This window comes from Terrapene carolina, unplaced genomic scaffold (genome assembly GCF_002925995.2).
Source record: "Terrapene carolina triunguis isolate 2854851 unplaced genomic scaffold, T_m_triunguis-2.0 Scaffold751, whole genome shotgun sequence".
Classification (NCBI taxonomy): domain Eukaryota; kingdom Metazoa; phylum Chordata; order Testudines; family Emydidae; genus Terrapene; species Terrapene triunguis.
In genome coordinates this window covers 2,792,425-2,813,299 of record NW_020665102.1, presented here as the reverse complement: position 1 = coordinate 2,813,299, position 20,875 = coordinate 2,792,425, and the positions used below count along the sequence as shown (strand labels likewise).

At 48.2% G+C, this 20,875-nt stretch overlaps 1 protein-coding gene, 1 long non-coding RNA gene and 1 pseudogene across 3 annotated transcripts in view; 1 reads left to right on the top strand and 2 right to left on the bottom strand.

The window, feature by feature from the left end:
* Nucleotides 1-870, bottom strand: part of LOC112123844 — a 158,705-nt pseudogene extending 157,835 nt beyond the window's left edge.
* A 4,294-nt stretch (nucleotides 871-5,164) lies between these two features.
* On the bottom strand, nucleotides 5,165-10,719 carry LOC112116929. The gene is made up of 3 exons (XR_003370212.1): nucleotides 10,558-10,719; nucleotides 5,851-5,939; nucleotides 5,165-5,202 (listed from the first exon to the last, which is right to left on the bottom strand). It is a non-coding gene; the product is annotated as an uncharacterized LOC112116929 (long non-coding RNA).
* A 6-nt stretch (nucleotides 10,720-10,725) lies between these two features.
* LOC112114615 (zinc finger protein 251-like) overlaps nucleotides 10,726-20,875 on the top strand; it is a 27,933-nt gene continuing 17,783 nt past the window's right edge. For both annotated transcript variants that reach the window (XM_029913630.1, XM_026660325.1), the window contains exon 1: nucleotides 10,726-10,961. In XM_029913630.1, the coding sequence (XP_029769490.1) occupies nucleotides 10,917-10,961 (45 nt within the window). In that variant the 5' untranslated portion in view covers nucleotides 10,726-10,916. The remainder of the gene's footprint in view (nucleotides 10,962-20,875) is intronic.

Sequence of the window (20,875 nt, the reverse complement as noted above, 5' to 3'; positions counted from 1 at the left end):
TCCCACACTCACTGCATTCATAGGGCCTCTCCCCTGTGTGGATTCTCCGATGAACAAAAAGGGCTGATCTTCGAGTGAAGTTTTTCCCACACTCAGTGCATGTATTTTTCCTCTTTCCCCTGAGGATTTCCTGCTGTGTTGTGGTTTCCTTGAGGTCTTTCTGAGTTGCCCAACAGGAAATAAATTTACCCACTTTCTCCCCTGGCTGGTTTCCCTGCTCTCTTTCTGGTCTGTGCTGAATCTCACAGGATTTTCCCTGGTCATGACTCCAGGACACATTCCTTTTTGATCTTTGCGATAATCCTCTTTGTTTATCCACTTGCACAACATTTTCCTGCTGAGAATTCTGCTCCTCTTTCTCACATACCATTGCATCACCTGCTGTGATAGAGACAGAAACCTCAAACAGGGATGGAAAGGGGAAAACCAAACCAAAACAAGTGCTGGAGAGATGTCAAATAAAATTCAGGAACTGAACTCCATCCAAATTCACATGGGGAAGGGAAGAAGCTACTGCCTGGTGTCTGCTAGGATCTATAGGAAGCCATGAGCTGTATTTACCCTGAGGATACAACCCCTGCAAGGGACAATAATGAACTGAGAGAACTCCCAAGCGCTTTGTAGCGTATCCCAGATGTTTCCTTCAGGCACTTACAGATTTTGAGTTGGTTTAATGTTTCCTCACCTGTGCAGGGAGCTCTCAGGATCTCTCTTTCCTCTGAATCCTGGAGGTCTGAGACCCATTACTCTTTCCCTTGTTCCAGCTGGGAGATGACATCACATTGGGAAACTGGAAACCCTGCTCAGATGAAAGAAAACAAAGGAGTTCCATTGATTTCATAAGACTTTGTCATAAAAAGCATTCTATTAATTTAACTTCAGTGCTTAGTGTGACCTGGTGTGCCTGGAGCAGGCCTCACTGAAAATGCCAAGGGCAGGGCAGGCTGAAAAAAGGAGGGCAGATGCTCCCAAAACTGGTGGCTAACACTGAAGTTAAACTCACCAACCAGTCACAAACTGTGCTTCTGATCACCCACACTGGTTATTGAGAAGCTGGAAAAAGAAATCCCACAGCCCCCTTTATTGCATTCCAGTTCTCTGACTCCCAATCAGCACCTAGGGTCCAGTATACTGAGAGGTTATTTAAAAACTCTGCTCACAAACAAGATGTTCTTCTGACCCCAAAGCGTCAGCCACATTACCAGATCACTATAGATTTGGATCTTAAACAAAATATCATCCTGCCAGCCAATCCTTTAGCATCTAAACTAAAGGAAGGAAGGAAGACGTTAAATGGGAAAGCAGTCAGATACATTCCAAAGCTATATATCAGGTTCTTAACAGTATTGGTGAGTTGCTGGCTTGAAAGTCCGTCTGGAACACATCCACAGTTTGCCTGGGTCATTCAGTCCTATGTTCAAGGTTTCAGTTTGTAGAGAAGTTGCTCCAGAGGTAGGAAGAGGGATTGAAGACAAAATGGAGATGATGCAGCTGCCCTTTATATTCCTTTTGCCATGTGGCTTCTACTTCCTGTGTCCCAAACACAAGCTTCACAGCACATGGCATGGAAAAGCCTTGGCGTTCTCCATATACAGGCATACCCTTGCATGTCTTGCTGACTCAATAGGTGTATCCCCTTGATCCTTTCCATGGGCTCATTGTACAGCTGATGACCCTGAATGGGCCATCAAACAGCCTAGGCAGTGCTGATGCCAGTATGTCTGGGGGTGTCAACTAGAAACACTGCACAAGTCTGGAAATACAGATATACTCTACACATCTATAACTCACAATACAAAGGTGATACAAACATAGAAACAAAATTATCATACTTAGAAAATCATAACATTTTCACTGACACCTTACATGGCATATCTAGCACGATTCATTTTAATTTTGTCAGATTGGTATTAATAATAAAATAATAATATAAAGTGTCTCACAATTCCATAGAGTGTCACACATAGTAAACCAGTGAATTCCCAGGACCAGCTCCCCAAGTCCTTGAAGATGCTGAACACTCTGCTTATGAGGGATTGAAATACCCACATATCTGCTGGGAACACACACAGACAGACATTGTGTCAGTCTGTACCCCTATGATCACTCTTCTAGCAAATTATGAAAAATTTTGTACACAGTATGGCTTGTGAGATATCATTTGAAAACACATAATCTACTGAATATTATCCTCCTGTTAAAAATGTGTAGCAACACTGTATGTAAAGTTATGAGATTTTGCAGTATGATATTACTGAAAAAGTTACAATTCTGGGGAACACCCACAGACCAGTTCCTCAGAGACAGCAAGGCAAACAGCTGGTCACATAGCCATTCTGCGGCAGGGGGAAGGTGTGAAGAAGACATTTACATTCCATCACAGGAACCTCTTGAAGCTCATATCTACAACAAACAGCCTGTCACCATGACTGAGCTGAGAACTGAAGTTGTTTCTAGTACAAAGGACTGAATTATAAAAAGAGGTGAGAAAAATGTTTGAGACTCTCCCTCTCCCCTTTCCTTCTGCTCATGCCAACTCCTGAAGAACTGAACTTGGGCGGCAGGGATGGGTTAGGGGGAGTCCTGGCTGAAAGGAAAGCCAGCCTGTCTCAGCATATGGTGAGAGAAACACTTGCTTTGAATCTGTTTTAGCTTGTCAAGTTAAACATTGGTTTGTGTTTTATCTTGCATTTCTTTTGTAAACAATTCTGACTTTTATGCCTCATTATCTGTAGTCAATTTTTTTTTCGGTAGTTAATCTTGTTTTATTGTTTTATCTAACCAGTGTGTTTGGATTAAAGTGTGTTGGAAACTCTATTTGGGAATAACAAGGCTGGTGCATGTCATTTTCCACTGATGAAATAACAGACTTTATATGAGCTTGCGTTGTTCAGTACTGTTCTGGACAGTGCAAGATGCACATTTCTGGGGGAAGTCTGGGACCAGAGAATTTTCTGCGGTTCTCCTGTGGTGTACTGTAATTCGTGAGTCGCTGACTAGCAGCACTCAATACTGTGTAGCTGGGAGTGAGTTAGATGCTGGAGACTGTGTGTTAACTGCCCAGGAGTGGCTGTTCTCACAGTAAACCAGGGTAAAAGGCACCCCAGTTGGGGAACTGAGGGGACACAGCTGTTCAACAGTCCAGATTGCACTGTGGTTAATGTCACAGACACTCAATTTCAAAGAGGCTCCTAAAACACAGAGAAAGTAAAATCATGTCCCAGAATTTGAAGACTCCAGACAGAGGGCAAGTCTCCCTGGCTCTGCTTCTTGCTGACAGAGAGGTCCAGAGACAATGAGAGAGTACTGGGGAAGCTGGGAACAGTAAGCATGGGCTGGTGGGGTTCAGTGGAGAAAGGGAACAGGAAGGGCAGGGATATTATGGAATGCAGGATCTCAGCAGTACTAGATGTCAGGATAACGCTTATTGCAGCCCATTGGAAAATACTATACATATAAAATGATGGGGTCTAAATTAGCTGTTTCCACTCGAGAGAGAGATCGAGGAGTCAATGTGTATAGTTCTCTGAAAACATCCACTCAATGTGCAGTGGCAGTCAAAAAGTGAACAGAATGTTGAGAATCAATAAAAAAGGGATAGATAATAAGACAGAAAATATCATATTGCCACTATATAAATCCATGATATGCCCATATCTCAAACACTGCGTGCAGATGTGGTTGCCCCATCTGAAAGAAGATATGTTGGAATTGGAAAAGGTAGAGAAAAGGGCAAAAAAAAATGGTTAGGGGTATGAAACAGCTTCTGTATGAGGAGAGTTGAAAAAGACTGGGACTTTTCAGCTTGGAAAAGAGACGAAGGGGGGATAGGAGAGAGGTCTATAAAATCATGACTGGTGTGGACAAAGTAAATAAGGAAGTTATTTACTCCTTCTCATAAGACAAGGACTAGGAATCACAAAATGAAATTAATAGGCAGCGGGTATAAAACAAACAAAAGGAAGTATTTCTTCAAACAATGCACAGTCAACCTGTGGAACTCTTTGCCAGAGGACGTTGTGAAGGCCAAGACTGTAACAGGGTTCAAAAAAGAACAAGATAAATTAATGGAAGATAGGTCCATCAATGGCCATTAGCCAGGATGGGCAGGGATGATGTCTGTAGCCTCTGCTTGCTAGAAGCTGGGAATGCCCGACAGGTGATGGATCACTTGATGATTACCTGTTGTGTTCATTCGCTCTGAGGCACCTGGCATTGGCCATTGTTAGACAACAGTATACTGGGCTGGATGGACCTTTGGTCTGACCCAGTATGGCTGTTCTTATGTACTAGGGAATCCAGTGAGTCCAGTGTAATGGGAGGGAGTAGGAAAATCCCAGGGTGTGGAGAACACTGGGAAATTAGAAGCTATAATTCATGAGCAACAGACTCTAATTAGTCTGGAAAAGCAGAATGTGAAAAATAAGAATCGGGGTCATGTGACTTCAGGAATGAGGGACTCAAAAATCCAAGAAGCCTGCAGAGAAGAGAGATTGTGCGTATTGGACATGGTGATGGGGGAGCAAGACTCTCCATGTCTCAAGAAATGTCACTACCAACCTAAGCCATTTTCACATGGTGGGGTGCAAACCAGACCAGTGAGGAGTTGTGTCATCTGTAATCCTGGGTGAGATTCAATATTCTGCTGCTGGAGCTCCCTTGTCTGGATACTCCCAGCCAGCATTCAAGGATGCACTGAGTGTCTGTGTGATAAGTAACCCTGGACCAGCAGCTCTGACTTCAGCAGCCTGTTTGTTACACCCCAAGCACATTCTGGTTTGGGTGGAGTAGGCTCAGGTTTGAAGAGAAGGTCAGGGGTAGGAAGCTTCTGTTCATTATGCTGGACCTAAACCCCAGTTTTACTTGAACAAAAAGAGATATTTGACACTGCGATACTGCTCCTGTGCTCTGTTCCCAAAGTGTTCTGCAGCGGGGAGGGTCTCTGGCAGTGTGTGTGTCACTGGCATATTGGGGTGATGCTGAAACAGGGCAGAGTAGAGATGGTAGTTGGGGGGTGGCATGAACCTTAACTCTTCATTTCCCCTTCCAAGAACAGAGGGGACAGGAATCCTTACCCAGCGAGGTCACATTCTCGTAGTTCTCCTGCATGACATCCCTGTAGAGGGCTCTCTGAGCAGGGTCCAGCAGAGCCCACTCTTCCCTGGTGAAATACACAGCCACCTCCTCGAAGGTCACCGGCCCCTGAAACAGCAGAAGTCCAACACTCAGTACCTGCTGCCCCACTCACACTCCCAATCGCAGTCAACAGAGTTCCACCCCAGCCCACTCAGAGCATCCTGGAAACACCAGGTTAAGGGGACGAAGAGAGAGCCCCTTGTCTCTCCCAGCAGATCCATCACACACCTATTAGCCACCGACTGATAAAGGAGATGGAGCCCCTAGCAGGGTCCAGGGAGTACTCCCTGGTAGGAAGCCAAACACCCTCCTCATTTTGAGGAGCTGGATATGAACGGAGGGGAATCTCCCCTAAGCCTGACTCGTGGGTGCCCCCTTCATATCTCTCAGCAGACGCTGGTTAGTCGGGTCAGGCTCCAGCACTGGGAGTCTGTTCAGTTTTTCTAGCCCCACATAGGTGGGTTACATTCTTTTCCACAAATGAGGGCATTTCAACCTCCTAACCTCATGGGTCTGTTCCTAGAATCTAGGCCACTTATTAAACAATTCCCAGCAGGTTTGCCACACCCTGTCCTCCTCCCTTTCTCTACCCTGTACATTTCCTGCCCCGCTCCAACCTTCAAACCAGACTGTGCAAACCTTCCCATCTCCAGTGTATTTGGCGTCCCTCTCCCTCCAGCAGGAACCCACCAGCAACCCCCCAATAATCCCTACCTGAACTGGTTCCACTGCAGCCATTTCTCTCCCCTGTCCCACGGGAGGATGGGATGAGCTGGAGCGAAACATGGACGTCATTCTGCAGCCTGGGAGGGTGAGAAGGGTAATTGTGGGGGTTTCAGAACAGGCTTTAGTTAATTTCACATCACAATCTTCCCAGGCCCTTTCCCTGCAGACAGACATCCTCGAGTCTACCATCCTGGAAAATGCTTGATCTCTTTATTACAGTGTAGACCTGGCCCCTCCTGCCAGGCTAAGCCCACAGAGAGATTTTTAACCTCCCTTCTCCCTCCCCACATCCCGTAACAAAGTCTCTGAACACAATGCTAGAAAAGAGCAGAACCAAAGGAGTCACTGTGGGGGATTCCCTTGGACAGTGACCCCACGGCAGCCACACCCTATTAGGAGGAATATGGAATCAGGAACTGGCTTTTCCTCTGTCTGATCCTTTTCTTGTTCACTGGAAAGTGATTCTGCCCAGGGATGGTGCAATACATGTGTCTGGGTGGACTAGAGAGCTGGAAATCTCTCTCCCCACTCATTTCTACTACTGCCCCTTTCAGTCTCTCCCAGCCAGAGGGGCAGGGAAAGAGGACTGGGGAAGGACAGTCCCATTCCTGGGTGCTTTGGTCTCCCATGGCTGGATGTTCTCCTGGCAATTGCTAATGGAAGGAGAAATGAGGGGGGGCTGTTTGTGCAGAGTCACTTTCTTGCCAGTCCCCAGCACTTTCCCTGAGGTCTTTCAGTTACCTGGAGTCTGTGGCTCAGAATTTGTATTAACAGAGCCCAGGTCTGCCCCAGGGGGCTAATACCAGCAGGAGAAAGTCATCACCTGTGCTGGGCAGAGAAGAACCTTTAATTAAGGTCACATCGCAGCACAGAACCCCCACTGGGGGAGCAGCAGCTGCTAAGCCTGGTCTCCCAGATCGCAATGGGGCTGCAGCCTTTGACCCAAGAAGCTGAAGCCCAATATCCTGAGCAGAGAGGGACAGAGTGTTTGAGCAGCTTCCCTCCTTTAGCTCTCTGGGGAGAGCAGCTAATGAGAGCCCCTCCTCACAGGGAGAATCTCATTTGCCCCACTGTCCATCTGGAGTCACTCCTTGTCTTTCCATACAGTGATTCTGGATTAATAATGGTCTCAATGAAACCAGATTTCAGAAAGCATGAGTCCAGAATGCTGTGGAAGAGGTCATCATGTGGCAGTGCTAACCCCCTTCCCACCTCCCAGATCTAGGAGAAGGACTCGGGGCACAAATTTTCCTATGGAATCATAGAATCATAGAATATCAGGGTTGGAAGGGACCTCAGGAGCTCATCTAGTCCAACCCCCTGCTCAAAGCAGGACCAATTCCCAACTAAATCATCCCAGCCAGGGCTTTGTCAAGCCGGGCCTTAAAAACCTCCAAGGAAGGAGACTCCACCACCTCCCTAGGTAATGCATTCCAGTGCTTCACCACCCTCCTAGTGAAATAGTGTTTCCTAATATCCAACCTAGACCTCCCCCACTGCAACTTGAGACCATTGCTCCTTGTTCTGTCATCTGCCACCATTGAGAACAGCCGAGTTCCATCCTCTTTGGAACCCCCCTTCAGGTAGTTGAAGGCTGCTATCAAATCCCCCCTCATTCTTCTCTTCTGGAGACTAAACAATCCCAGTTCCCTCAGCCTCTCCTCATAAGTCATGCACTCCAGACCCCTAATCATTTTTGTTGCCCTCCGCTGGACTCTTTCCAATTTTTCCACATCCTTCTTGTAGTGTGGGGCCCAAGACTGGACACAGTACTCCAGATGAGGCCTCACCAATGTCGAATAAAGGGGAACGATCACGTCCCTCGATCTGCTGGCAATACCCCTACTTATACAGCCCAAAATGCCGTTAGCCTTCTTGGCAACAAGAGCACACTGTTGACTCATATCCAGCTTCTCGTCCACTGTGACCCCTAGGTCCTTTTCTGCAGAACTACTACCTAGCCACTCGGTCCCTAGTCTGTAGCAGTGCATAGGATTCTTCCGTCCTAGGTGCAGGACTCTGCACTTGTCCTTGTTGAACCTCATCAGGTTTCTTTTGGCCCAATCCTCTAATTTGTCTAGGTCCCTCTGTATCCGATCCCTACCCTCTAGTGTATCTACCACGCCTCCTAGTTTAGTGTCATTGGCAAACTTGCTGAGAGTGCAGTCCACACCATCCTCCAGATCATTAATAAAGATATTAAACAAAACCGGCCCCAGGACCGACCCTTGGGGCACTCCGCTTGAAACTGGCTGCCAACTAGACATGGAGCCATTGATCACTACCCGTTGAACCCGACGATCTAGCCAGCTTTCTATCCACCTTACAGTCCATTCATCCAGCCCATACTTCTTTAACTTGGCAGCAAGAATACTGTGGGAGACCGTATCAAAAGCTTTGCTAAAGTCAAGGAATAACACATCCACTGCTTTCCCCTCATCCACAGAGCCAGTTATCTCATCATAGAAGGCAATTAGGTTAGTCAGGCACGGAACCGGAAGGTCCTGCAGTTTTCAAGAGGGGAGAAAAGAAAAATTTGTGATTTCACCTCACAGTGTTTGATAAGTGGATAGAAAGTTAACACGGTGACTGGGCGTGGACAGGGAATGCCCCCAGGATTCTGGCACAAGCTGATCAGGGAGAAAGAGCAAGGTCAGGAGCTTGAGATTGAAGGGAAGAAATGATTCTCAAAGGAGAGGGGAAAGATGCTCACTGGGCAATTTAACCCCCTGCAACATCCAGGATGGAGAATGACTCAGGGCAACAAGTTCCCTCCAAGGAAGGAGAAGTTGCTGGCATTAGAAACATGGGGAAGAGCCCCAGACCCAAGAGGATTTTTAATTGACATTTGATAATGACATAGAAAGAGGGAAAACCTGAAATTTGAGATCAATGTCCAGAAATGAAAGAAAAAGGGTGGAAATCTGAGGGATTTTGGATCAATTTTTGCAAATTATAGAGAGGAAAGTGGAAATCAGAAGGATTTTGTACCAGTTGTTGATATGAGGTAAAATCTGAGCATATTTCACATCAATATTTGATATATGAATAAAGTGGGAATGGGCAAAATTTGGAAACATTTTATATCCATGTTCAAGAATCTGAGAAAAGGTGTAAATTGAGATTTTCTTTGTATTTTAAAATTAGAAAGACAGGAAAACTCTCAGGACATATTCAACTAGAATTAGACAACTAGAGACAAAGTGGAGCAAATGTTTAGGGTATTTTATATAAGTCTTTGAGATTGGCAGAGAATACGTGTCACAAACTGTGCAATTGATAACATGAGAGAAAAACACCAAGATCTGAGGAGATTTTATATTGCTATTAACTAAATAGTGGAAAAGGGGGACTGTTTATGTATTGGACAGTCATATAAAATCCAGTCAAACACAAAGTGATGGTCTCCCCCCCGCCCAAATTCACATGGGCAGCAGGGAGCCCTTTGAGAAGCTGCTTTTAGAGGGCAAGGGAGGGGGAGCCAGAAGGCTCCCTGGATGAAGGAAGGGGGCAGCAGAGGGGGATGGGCAGGTGACTGGCAACCAATGGCTAGGGGCAACTGTGTTGGTAGTTAGGGGGCAGTAACTGGTATTGGGAAACCGGTGTCTGGGCAGTCCCCATGGGGAACACGTGCTCCTCCCTTCCCTACCCTGGCAGAGAACAGGTATCCCATCCCATCCTCACTCCAGGGGCAGCCATGTTTTGGGGCATGACTCAGGGCAACACTGAGACAAGGACAAATCGCTGCAGATCAAATGGGTGGGGAAAACTGCCACATTGGACAGATTTTAAACTGACATTTCAGAATTATGGAGAGACCAGGGGGAAATCAGGGGAGACCAGAGAGCTGATCATTTGATGGGAAAGGGGGGGCGGAAATCTCCCCAGATTTTATAGCCACGTGTGAGATACTGAGAGAAAAAAGGGGAAGAACTAGAGGGAATTTGTATCAGTGGGTGAGAGGCAAGTGGCACAAACAGGGAAAGGATCCAATTAACTCCCCTTCTCCCGCCCGCCACTTCTCCCCCGGGGATTTCCTGGCTGCACAGAGACACTTCACCCTCCCCCGCCCCCCTCCCGCGGGCCGCAACTCCGGCTTCTCCCCTCCCTGCCCGACACTCCCACCTCCCCCCATACCACAGTGTTATAGCCTTCAGGGCAACAGTTTTAGGAAGAAATCACTGGAGACACAGAGAGCTGTAAACCTTGAAACAGCCATTTATTGCCACACACAGAACTAACCAAAAACCAGCTAAAACTGTCTGGACTATCCCCTAATAATCTAACTCAGTTGCCATAGCAACACAAGATTCTATTACTATGACAACCAAATACACAACACACAGGGGACCTCCCCGCCGGGCCCCAGTCTCTGCCCCCCCCAATCCCAGCGGTGCCGGGGGCAGATCCTGCTGCAGCTCCGCTGGGGCTGAGGCAGCTCCGAGGCTTCTCCCAGGTTCCCCGGGGCGGAGAGTCACTTTCCTGCCCGGCCCCAGCGCTCCTCCCGCCTCCGGGGGCTGGTCCCAACCGGAGAAAGCCCCCCCCCCCGCCAGGCACGGAGGGGTTAATGCCGGACTCCCCCAGCACAGACCCCGGAGAACAGCAGCTGCTCAGCCCGGGTCACACGGAGACAACAGCAGCAGCTTTGTTCTCCCGGCCCCACGGGGGCTTGCAACTGCTGAAACCCTCCCTTACCTGAGCTGAAGAGGGCGGAAGCACTTCCCGGAGCAGTCTGGGAGATGTAGTTCCTGACTCTGCAGGGAGCGGAAGTGACGTTGGACAGGGAGGAGGAGAAGAACAGCTACTGAAACCCTCCCTTACTTGACCTGAAGAGGGCGGAAGCGACGTCTAGGGCACGCTGGGAGATGTTCCTGCCTCTCCTGGGAACGGAAGTGACGTTGGACCGGGGAGGACGAGCCGGGCTGTGAACGCGCGTGGGGCGCTGCGGCTCTGCCTGGCTCGTGCGGAGCTGTTGGAGCCTCTCCCGGAGCCGGAGAAGAGTTTGTGTCTCCCGGCTCTGGGCATGCGCAGATCTGGGGTGGGGGCAGTCACGCATGCGCAGAGGCAGCGCTCACCCGCTGCGGAGCTCCAGCCTCCAGGTACCGGAGCGAGCCCCGGGGGCGGGGCGGGGCCGGGCGGTGACTCTGCCCCAGTGTCCGTGGGGGGGACCCGGCATCTCGCAGCGCCGGGATCTGCTCCCTGGGGCCGCGCCCGCGGGGGGCTCGGAGCTGCTGTCCCCGCAGGAGCCCAACGCCCCCGGCCAGGCCTGGCCCTGGGGCCCCACGGGGGGGTCCCGGGGGGAGGGGACCAGCCCCCACTGGGGTCCCTGCGTGGGGCCGGGCGGGGGCTGCCGGGCGGGGTGGGGGAGACCTGGGAAAGGGGCGGATGGAAAATGTCTGTGCAGCCCGGACATGGCCGGGGGAGGAGAAGAGCAGGTGACCCCCCGAGGAGCGGGGAGAGAAGGGGGGGAGGGGCTGAGATCCCCTCGGATTTACCGCTGCCCCCTCCCGTGGGGACCCCCCCATCCTCTCCAGCCCTGCCCCCTTCTCTCTAGAGAGCAACGAGCAACATCCAGGGTGACCCCCCCCTTTCCCTCAAATCCCTGAGAAGGTCTCTGTTCCCCTCCCCCGATTGTGCCCCATTTTCTCTCCACTTCGCCAGTATCCAGTTCAAATCTCAGGTTTCGGGTGTTTCCCCCCATTTTTACCTGCAGTGATTTGTCCTTGTTTAGGTGGGAAATCGTTCCCCTGGGTGATTTCTGAAATTGAGTGTTAATGGGCAGAGGCTGGGAGAGCCCTGAGACACGGATACCGCTGGGCTGGGCTGGGGGGCCACTCTCTGCTGGCAACAGGGCATGGAAAGGCCCAGGAAGGGAAGGAAGGAGCAAGCGTCCCCCCTGGATACGGCCCAGCCCCAGGTTTTCCAGTCGTCGTCCCCCCCCGTCCGTCCCCCCCGCCATCACCTGCTAGTCACATTCCCAGACCCCACTGCTACCAGTGAGAGACACATTCCTAGGCGGGGGGTCCTTTCTCCAGCTGAGACCCCAAGACACTGCCTGCTAGTCACATTTCCAGACCCCACAGCCAGTGACTTTCTGACTCCAGCCCCACTCCTTTCCCCTGTGAAAGCGACATCAACCAGGGCTTCCTGCTGGCCATGTGAATGTGAGGGAAGAAGAATTCATCCCATTCTGTTGTTGATTGAATATCACTATATAATCCCCTCAAATTTCCCTTCTTTTCTCTTGAACTGTTGAATGGTGACATAAAATCTCCTCAGATATTGGTGTTTCTCTCTTATATTGGCAAATATTTAGTTTGTGCCCCATTTTCTCCTCAGTTCTGATCTCCTGATATCAAATTCTTGAAAATCTTCCCGCTTTTCTCTCCAGGTGTCTGACTGAGATCAGGGTTCTTATGGTACTGTGCGTGGCTCAGGCCTTGCCTAAGATCATGTCCCCCAGTGTGCCGGGCACTGCACAAACCCCGACCGAGTTTGGGGCACTCGTTGTGCCAGGAACTGCACAGATGCCTACAGAGAGCGGGGACCTTGTTGTGCAGGGCTCTGCACAGACACTGACCAAGATCAGGGTCCCCATTGTGACAGGTGCTGAACAGACACCAAGGGTATCTCTACCCTGCCATTAAAACCCCCCAGCTGGCCCATGCCACCTGACTCAGGCTCACAGGGCTCAGGCAAAGGGGCTGTTTAAGTGCAGTGTAGATGTCTGGGCTCAAGCTGGAGCCAGGCTGTAGGACCCTGCGAGGTGGGAGGGTGACAGACCTTGGGCTGCAGCCCAAGCCGGAACATCTACACCACAATTAAACAGCCCTGCAGTCTGAGCCGTGTGAGCCCAAGTCAGCGGGCACGGGCCAGCCGCCGGTGTCTAACTGCAGTGTTGACATGCCCACAGTGACAGCTTCCTTGCCACAAAAATCTCAAAGGCTAAATAGGCAAATGGTGGGAGGCGACTCTCCATTTTAGAGATGGGGAAACTGAAGCTCAGAGAGCTGAAGTAATTTGCTCAAGTTTGCATGGAGAATTTGGGGCAAAACTGGAAGCTGAACCCAGATTGTTTGAATTCTTGCCTCTCCCCTTAGCCCCAAGCCCAGCTTGTGGATGTACAGCGTTCTTTTGGTCTGTGTTTGCATTGCATTGGCTTCCACGGGAGGTTGTGGAATTTCCTTCACTGGAGGTCTTTAAGATCAGGTTAGAGGTACACCAGTCTGGGAATGTCTAGGGATACTTCGTCCTGACTCATCACAGGAGGCTTGAGTAGACGACCTCTCAAGATTCCTTCCATGCCTACATTGAAATAATTCTGTTTTGTGGTGTGTCGTGTTCTATGCTGAGCTGTTTTGCATGATGCCATTTGGAACTGTGATTGCACCATGTTGTGTTGCATAGTTTTATGGTGCATTGTTTTGCCTCAGCGTGTTTGGTGCCTCTGTTGTGTTGGTTTGAGTTGAGCTCTTTTTCATTGTGTAATTTTGTCCTATGGTGTGTTAGTTAGTATTGTTTTCTTTTCCTTTCTATTGTCATTTTATGCTGTGGGTTTCCTTTTCTTTTTTTATGAATTGCCTGACATTATGTTGTGGTGGGTTTTATTCTGTATGTTGTGGTTTATACGTATATATTTCATAGCATCATAGAAATGTAGTGCTGGACAGGACCGCAAGATGTTATCAAGTCCAGCTCTCTCTAATGAGGCAGGACCAAGTATATGTAGATTATCTCCGACAGAGGTTTGTCCTACCTGTTCTTAAAAACTTCCAGGGAAAGATACTTCACAGCCACTCTTGTAAGACTATTCCAGAGATTAACTACCTTAGCTTTGGTGACACCCACACAGGTTTTAGTGGTGAGCAGTTCTGGAGAGAGAGGAGACCCCAATGAGTGGGCAGTTGGGTAAAGAGACTAAAGTTGGGAGGAGAAATATTGAAGTGTCCAAGGTCACCCAGGCTATCCGTGACAGAGCTAGAAACAGATCCCAGTTCTAGTGCCACCGTACTGCTGTTTTGGGCACTGAAGGTCTCTGCCACACTGGTGTTTTAGGGACTGGTGCAAACCCTTAGTATAGACAGAATTTACAGTAGTGCACTCTGATTGGCACCGGTGCACCATGTCCCTGTTTGAAGGCTTGCGAGGGATGCGGGGGGGAGCACAACAGTGACCTCACTGAGCCGTGGGGCTGGCTGAACAGTGCAGCTGGTAACAGAGGGGCAGCGGTGAGTGCTGGAGGTATGAGCCAGGAGCACAACCCCACAGGACTGGACACTGACTTCTCATGACCCATGACACACACCCCCAGCTGTGTGCAGGGACGGCAGCTGAGCTGCCCTGCCAAGACAGCCTGTGCATCAATGGACAAAGCACCTCTTTCTGCAGCCTAATACAATGGGGTCTGGGGACCTTTCCAAGCTGCGGGTGACGGGGCACTGGAGTTACCAGGGTCTCTTCCTGGCTCTGTCACTGACCTGCTTGGTGACCTTGGGGAAGTCCCAGCCCCTCTCTGTTTTCCTCGTACCCATTGTCTACTTGGATTGTGATCTCTTTGGGGCAAGGACTGTCCCTCTCTGTCTGTGCAGTGCCCAGCACAATGGGGGTGCTGATCTCAGTCAGGTTCTCTGCCATGTGCAGCACGATGGGGCTCTGATCCCCATTAGTGTCTGTGCAGCATAAATCAGCATAAAGAAGTACTAACCCTTTCCTGTGTCTACTGGAAATACCTCATCTGATGCATCCTAGGACTGCATTAACCTATTTCACAGCCGCATCACATTGGCAGCTCATAATTATCTTGTGATCAGCCAATACACCTAGGTCTTTCTTTTCTGTCACTTCCAACTGATAAGTCCCCAGTTTATTGCAAAAATTCTTGTCGTTAGTCCCTAAGTGCATAATTTTGCACTATTAATTTTCATCCCCTTTTTATTACTCCAGCTTTCAAGGTCATGCAGATCTTCTTGTATGATTTTCCTGTCCTCCTCCATAGTGGCAATCCCTCCCAGCTTTGTGTCACACTCCCACTTTTTGTGCCAAGGTCACTAATAAAAATGTTGAATAAGATTGGTCCCAAGACTAATCTCTGAGGAACTCCACTAGTAACCTCCCTCCAGCCTGACAACTCACCGTTCAGTATGACCCCTTGTAGACTCCCCTTTAACCAATTCTTTATTGAACTTTTAGTTCTCATATTAATCCCCATCTTCTCCAATTTAAGGAATAGTTTCCCATGTGGAACTGTATCAAATGCCTTACTGACATCCAGATCAGATTTCTCTGGCATGATCTACCTTTAGTAACACCATGTTTTATTTATTTATAGTGCTGAAGGCTGGAAGGGACTATTAGCAATAGGCTGAGAATGGCCATGTGGAGGTGGGGGAGGGGATGACACACAGTGGGGAGGCGGGGGAGGGGATGAGGCATTGGAGGTGTATCTGGGATTTTGTTTTGTAGGAGTCCATGTCTCTGCTCCCTTTGGCCGTGGTGCATTCTGTACCAAAGCAGCATGTCAGCAGAGCAAACGCACACACCATAGCTCCATCTGGAACACACAGCATTCACTGCCAGACAGGATGGGCGATTTTTCAGGGACCCAGCTTAATATGCCTGGCTGGGGTGGATTCAGTTGGACGGGGGTCTGGGGCTCTGATAGTTTGAGATGTTCCTTTTTGAATAGTCAGTTCTTTCCCTTTATTGTTTTACCCCCACCTATGCCACTCTCTTCTTAACTTGACTTCGGTTATTTCACTTCCAGCTTTTAAATAGGATCTAATAATTGCAAAGCTGAATGAAAGATAAAACAAACAGAACCATTTGAATTTTGGCACATAGCTGGTAGAACTATACATAGATGGTCTCCTGTAATTACTTCGTTACCTATAGCATTTTCTGGCGGGGCGGATAAAGCAATGTCAAAGAGACAAATGCACGAAAGGGCTCGTCAGGTGTTTGCTCTCTAAGGAAAATGTCACCGGCCAGGGCTTTCAGTCTTTCAGGAGTGGTGCGCTGGATTGTATTTAGAAATCTCAAAATAAAAGGTTAAGACTGCTGGTTCACAATATCCAATGAAATCTTGCAAACAATTATACAAATAGACGCTAATGCTATTAAAACAACATGGTATTAATACTGATTCAAAACTGAAATTAAAATTATGAGATAAATGCATGAGAAATGAACTGACACCTAATTACCATTTCTTAATGCCTAAAATTTTGACACTCGCTCACCATCTTTTTTTAAAAAGTGATGCACAGCACACAGTCAAGTTAATTAATGAAAGCATACCGATTATTGACTGCTTTGTGTTGCATAAGCATCTGATTAAGCACCTAATTAAAACTGTACCATTGTAAGTGGAAATGCATCAACCCAGCTTCGCTCCAGGGTGTTTAGATGTGAATGAAAAGTTTCTAAATTAAATACATCGCAGGATGGTTAATGGGGAAAATATACTGAAGTTCCTCTACCTAGTCCTGTTGACTTCTTCTCCCCCCCCCCCACCATGAGTTCTCACCTGTTGGTCAACTCGACTCCCAGTCCCCCATCAGCTGTGCCCTCTCCCAGCCTAACCCATTTCTACTGCATTTCTTCATCCCCCTCATCCAGGCAGGGGGTTGGCACTGCAGCCCCGAAGACACCTGCGTTAATCACTGTCTCACATACTGGGGCTACTTACATTTCAGGGAATGATTTATCAGATTTACTGACTCTGGGAGGTGGGAGAGAGGAGAGGCTGAGAGGGAGTTTGCTCCCCACATTCTGTAGGGCCATGTTCAACTCTGGTAACCTCCGTGTTACCTCATCCTCCACCCTCCACCGTGTGTCTCTGATCGTGTGTCAGAGTGTCATCTTCTGATCATAATGGCACTGGCCTCAGCAGAGCTCCCAGACAGGAGCTACATCATGAGGGGGTTATGGTACTGAGAGTAAAATACATCACAGGGAGGGTGTAATTGTCCTGAAATGAAGCATTACTGTCCAGGAAGTGAAAGAATTCAAATACTTCATTACTTAAAATTACGCTTGAAAGGATTGGATTTTTATGAATAAATTGCAGTAAATGTTGATTTCACTGTAAACACACACAGATGAAAAAATATTTATATAGGTAATATACAGAAATGCTTCTGGAGAAAGTCGAGTTTGATTTAAGGATATTTACACTGTATATTTTGCGTGTGACATTAACAATTTCTCTTTGAACAGTTATATGATTTGGCTTTTGGAATCTCAACATTTACTATTGTTAAATAATTGTTGTCTGATGACCCCCATAACGTCCCACAGCTCTGAACATTGAAATTATAACATTGAAAAAAGGGCTTAAAAATAAATATGGATACCATCTATTGAAATTAAAAGAAAGAAATAGACAAAATGAATTTTGTCAAACCCACTTAACAGCAATCACAATATGCTAGGGGATGGAAAGTCACAGCTAAGGCACCCAACCTTAATTCGGCCCTGTAGTAACACCAGGCAATTGCCATAGGGCTACGAATTAGGCATTTTAGTGTATCAAGTTCCAGATTAGATCATACCGATCTGTAAAGACACATGAGATCTTTTCCTCAGGATATCACCTTTACTAGATTAGGTTTTTTTTTATTGGTAATTCCCAGAAGTCAATAGATAAATAACATTCTATCAGTTATGAAGTTGCTGTTTCATATTTCTGGGGAGTGTCTATTATTTTGCACAAGGGGCCAGGTCCTTGGAGAGACGGAACCTTAGTTTCATTTTAGCTTGTGCATGCCCAGCAGCTTCTGGAATTTGGTTCAAAGTATTTACATGTTTCCCTGTCCTGTTCTTAAAAGTGCTGCTATAGAAAATGGGGAAGGGCAGGAACTGACTGCAGGATCAGTAGCTGAGTCCCTTAGATATTTATAGCTCATCGGAAGAAGGATGGGGATTGGTGGGAGTCTGGGGATTTAATAATAAACACACAAATATCATTGTTCTTAGGAAATTTTCATCTTCTAATTCCCATAACCCACTAATTATCCCTGGCTGCCCCAGGGAGTCTGGGGAGGGAGTACTAGTAAACTCCTGTGGCCAGTGTGGAACCTAAGGCACAAGGATCTTTCAGTTGCCGGCTCAAAGTCGCCCAGAGTGAAATTCACTTCACAGGATAAACCCCTAGTTGCTGGGCTCTGCAGAGGGGTGGGGAGGTGAATTCCATTCCCCATTCTTGAGCATAGACCCCCCTCCAATTCTCACCCCGATCTCAGACACTACCCCAACCTTCCCCTGCAGTGCTGGACCCACTTGATGCTTCCAGAGCCATCTGCCATGGGACCTGGAGGGGACAGAGGCCCAGCTCCAGAAATACTACCCGTGCCCACAGGCCCCATGCTGTGCTGGAGTTGCCCTGACTTTCCAGTCTGCAGATCGGCCTAGCTGTACCCAGCCCGTGCACCCACCACACACAAACTTTGTCACAATGCACATCCCAGGATCGGGAAAGACCATCTGGGGCTGGCTGCAGTCTCCCTTTGCTGCTGTGAGAGGAATGGGGTGGTCCCTTATATAGCATACAAACATACCCGGAGCAGAAGGGAAAAGTAGTTTCTTCCAGGGGATTGAAAATGTTTGATTTAGAGTCCTGAGCTCTGTCTTCTTGTTTGTCTCCTTCTGCCACTTTCAGATCTCTTGGAGAGACAAGGTAGGTGAGTTAATTTTTTAGAACCAATTAAAAATACCTCTTTGATATCTTGGGACCAACATGACTACAACAACTCTTTTCCCTTTGTACCCCCTCCCACTCTCACCCACCCTCAGCTGAGACTGTTCCATGTGATTGGAGAATAAGGGTTCAGTCCTGTAACTGGATTGGGTCTTGCCAGCACTGATGGGAGTGAAAGCCGGGTGTGAGTTACTCATGTGGGAATTCTGTGCCACTGCGTATGCACAGAATTCATGTCCAGCGCCAACTTTTTTTTTTTTTTTTGCATGAAGAAAATAAATTCTGCCCGAGAAGTGCTGCAGTTCTGCCTTTCACCCACCCTGTCGCACCAGAACAGCCAACAGACAGCTGGGTTGATCTTGGTGGGAAATTGTTGCCCCGAGCTATACCCCAAATAGGAAGAGAGATACTGGGTGCAACGTGGAAGAGTCCTGAGACATGGCTGCCTCTCGGGGTGGGGAGAGGGTGGTCATTGTCAACTCGCAAGAGGGTGTGGAAAGGGCACAGGAGGAGCAAGTGTCCCCTATGGAGACTGCCCAGCCCCAGGTTATCCAGTCTCAGATACTTCTTCCCCCACACCATAGCCCAAACCTCTTCACCCCTCCAACCATCAGTTGCCAGTCTTCCCTCACTGCTCCCCCTTCCTGACTGGCAGAGAACCTCTAAGCCAGTAGTGTGTCAGGGCTCAACCCTCTGGCTGAGTCCTTGGGGCATTTTCTTCCTCTCTCAGGGTACCATGCCAGAGGGGCCCCACAAATCTACATTGCTTAGTCTTTGGCTTCAGCCCCGAGTGGTGGGGCTCAGGGCCCTGGACTTCAGCCCCCTGCGCTGGGACTTCAGCTTTCTGCCCTGGGCCTCAGTGAGTCTAATGCTGGCCTTGCTTGGTGGCCCCCCTGAAACCTGCTAGTGGCCTCCCAGCAGGCCCCAGACCCCTGGTTGAGAACCACTGCCTTACACCACAAATCACAGCAATGTTCAGGTTACTGCCAGTCATAGAATATCAGGGTTAGAAGGGACCTCAGGAGGTCATCTAGTCCAACCCCCTGCTCAAAGCAGGGCCAATCCTCAACTAAATCATCCCAGCCAGGGCTTTGTCAAGCCTGACCTTGTCCCAAAGGACCAGTAACTTACTTAGGTCAATTGAATCTTAGATCTCACATCAAAGACAATGTTTGTAGCCAGTCCTGTAATAACCTGTATTAAGACTTATTTAAGAGGAAAGGAGAGTTGTTTACAAAGTTAAAGCAGGTAATCATATAGCTGCAGAAAAGTTACAGTCTCAAATTTCAAAAGGTAAAAGAAGCTTCTATAATAATTAAGCTCTGTCTTCCTTAGGACTAACCCAGGCTAATCAGCTGGGGAACTCTTGCTTATGCCTAGAAACTTTGCCCCCTAGAGTCCAAGCAGCATACAGATAATCAGTTCTTTCTGAATGGGGTTTTTTATCGCCTTCCTGCCATGTGCTCTGAGCTGCAAACTCAGCTAATGGGAAGTCAAGAGCACAACCAACAGTCTTTTGTCTTCTTTAACATCCCATAATAGTCTATTTGGTGTTGATGGACCTTTCCTGCCAGGTAGCATGCAGTGCATTCTGTTGCCAATCAGCACTTCACATAGGTAAAGCCTCTCTCCTGTCTGGTGATTTACATAGCCAGAGAGGCTCACAATGCAACTAGTCAGATATTAATCCAGGCAGCAATTCACAAGCATTCAATAAAGTCTAAACACTAAACACATTCTTATAATTCTAATACCTGTTTTAACAATAGTAACACAGGTGAGCCAGACTTGATTCCAGCTATGCATTTGTGCATATTCAATTAAGACATGGGGGCTTTTGCAAGAGCTAACACTTCATCTGCCGGTGTCACAGGCAGGATGGGCAGGGATAGTGTCTCTAGCCTCTGTTTGCCAGAAGCTGGGAATGGGTGACAGGGGATGGATCACTTGATGATTACCTGTTCTGTTCATTCCCTCTGAAGCACCTGGCATTGGCCACTGAGCTAGATGGACCATACTTATGCTCTTATGTTCACAGTCTCTCTCAGGAGTATCTACTCATTTGGACTCACTGGGGAGCCACAGAAAGAAACAAGGTGTGCTGAGGCAAGAAGGCCCAGTCTCAGAGCCCCCGGGGTCATGCTTGCCAAAAGCTAAAACTAGCCATGAAAGGAGGCGCTCCCAGGAGAGACTGTATAAAGGCTGGAGCATCAAACAACTTTGTAAACCTGAGACAGCTGCCTTGGGGACAATGAGAGGGAGAATTCCCCAGACTGACTCCTTTGATTCTGCTTTTCTCTGGCCTTTGCTTCATAG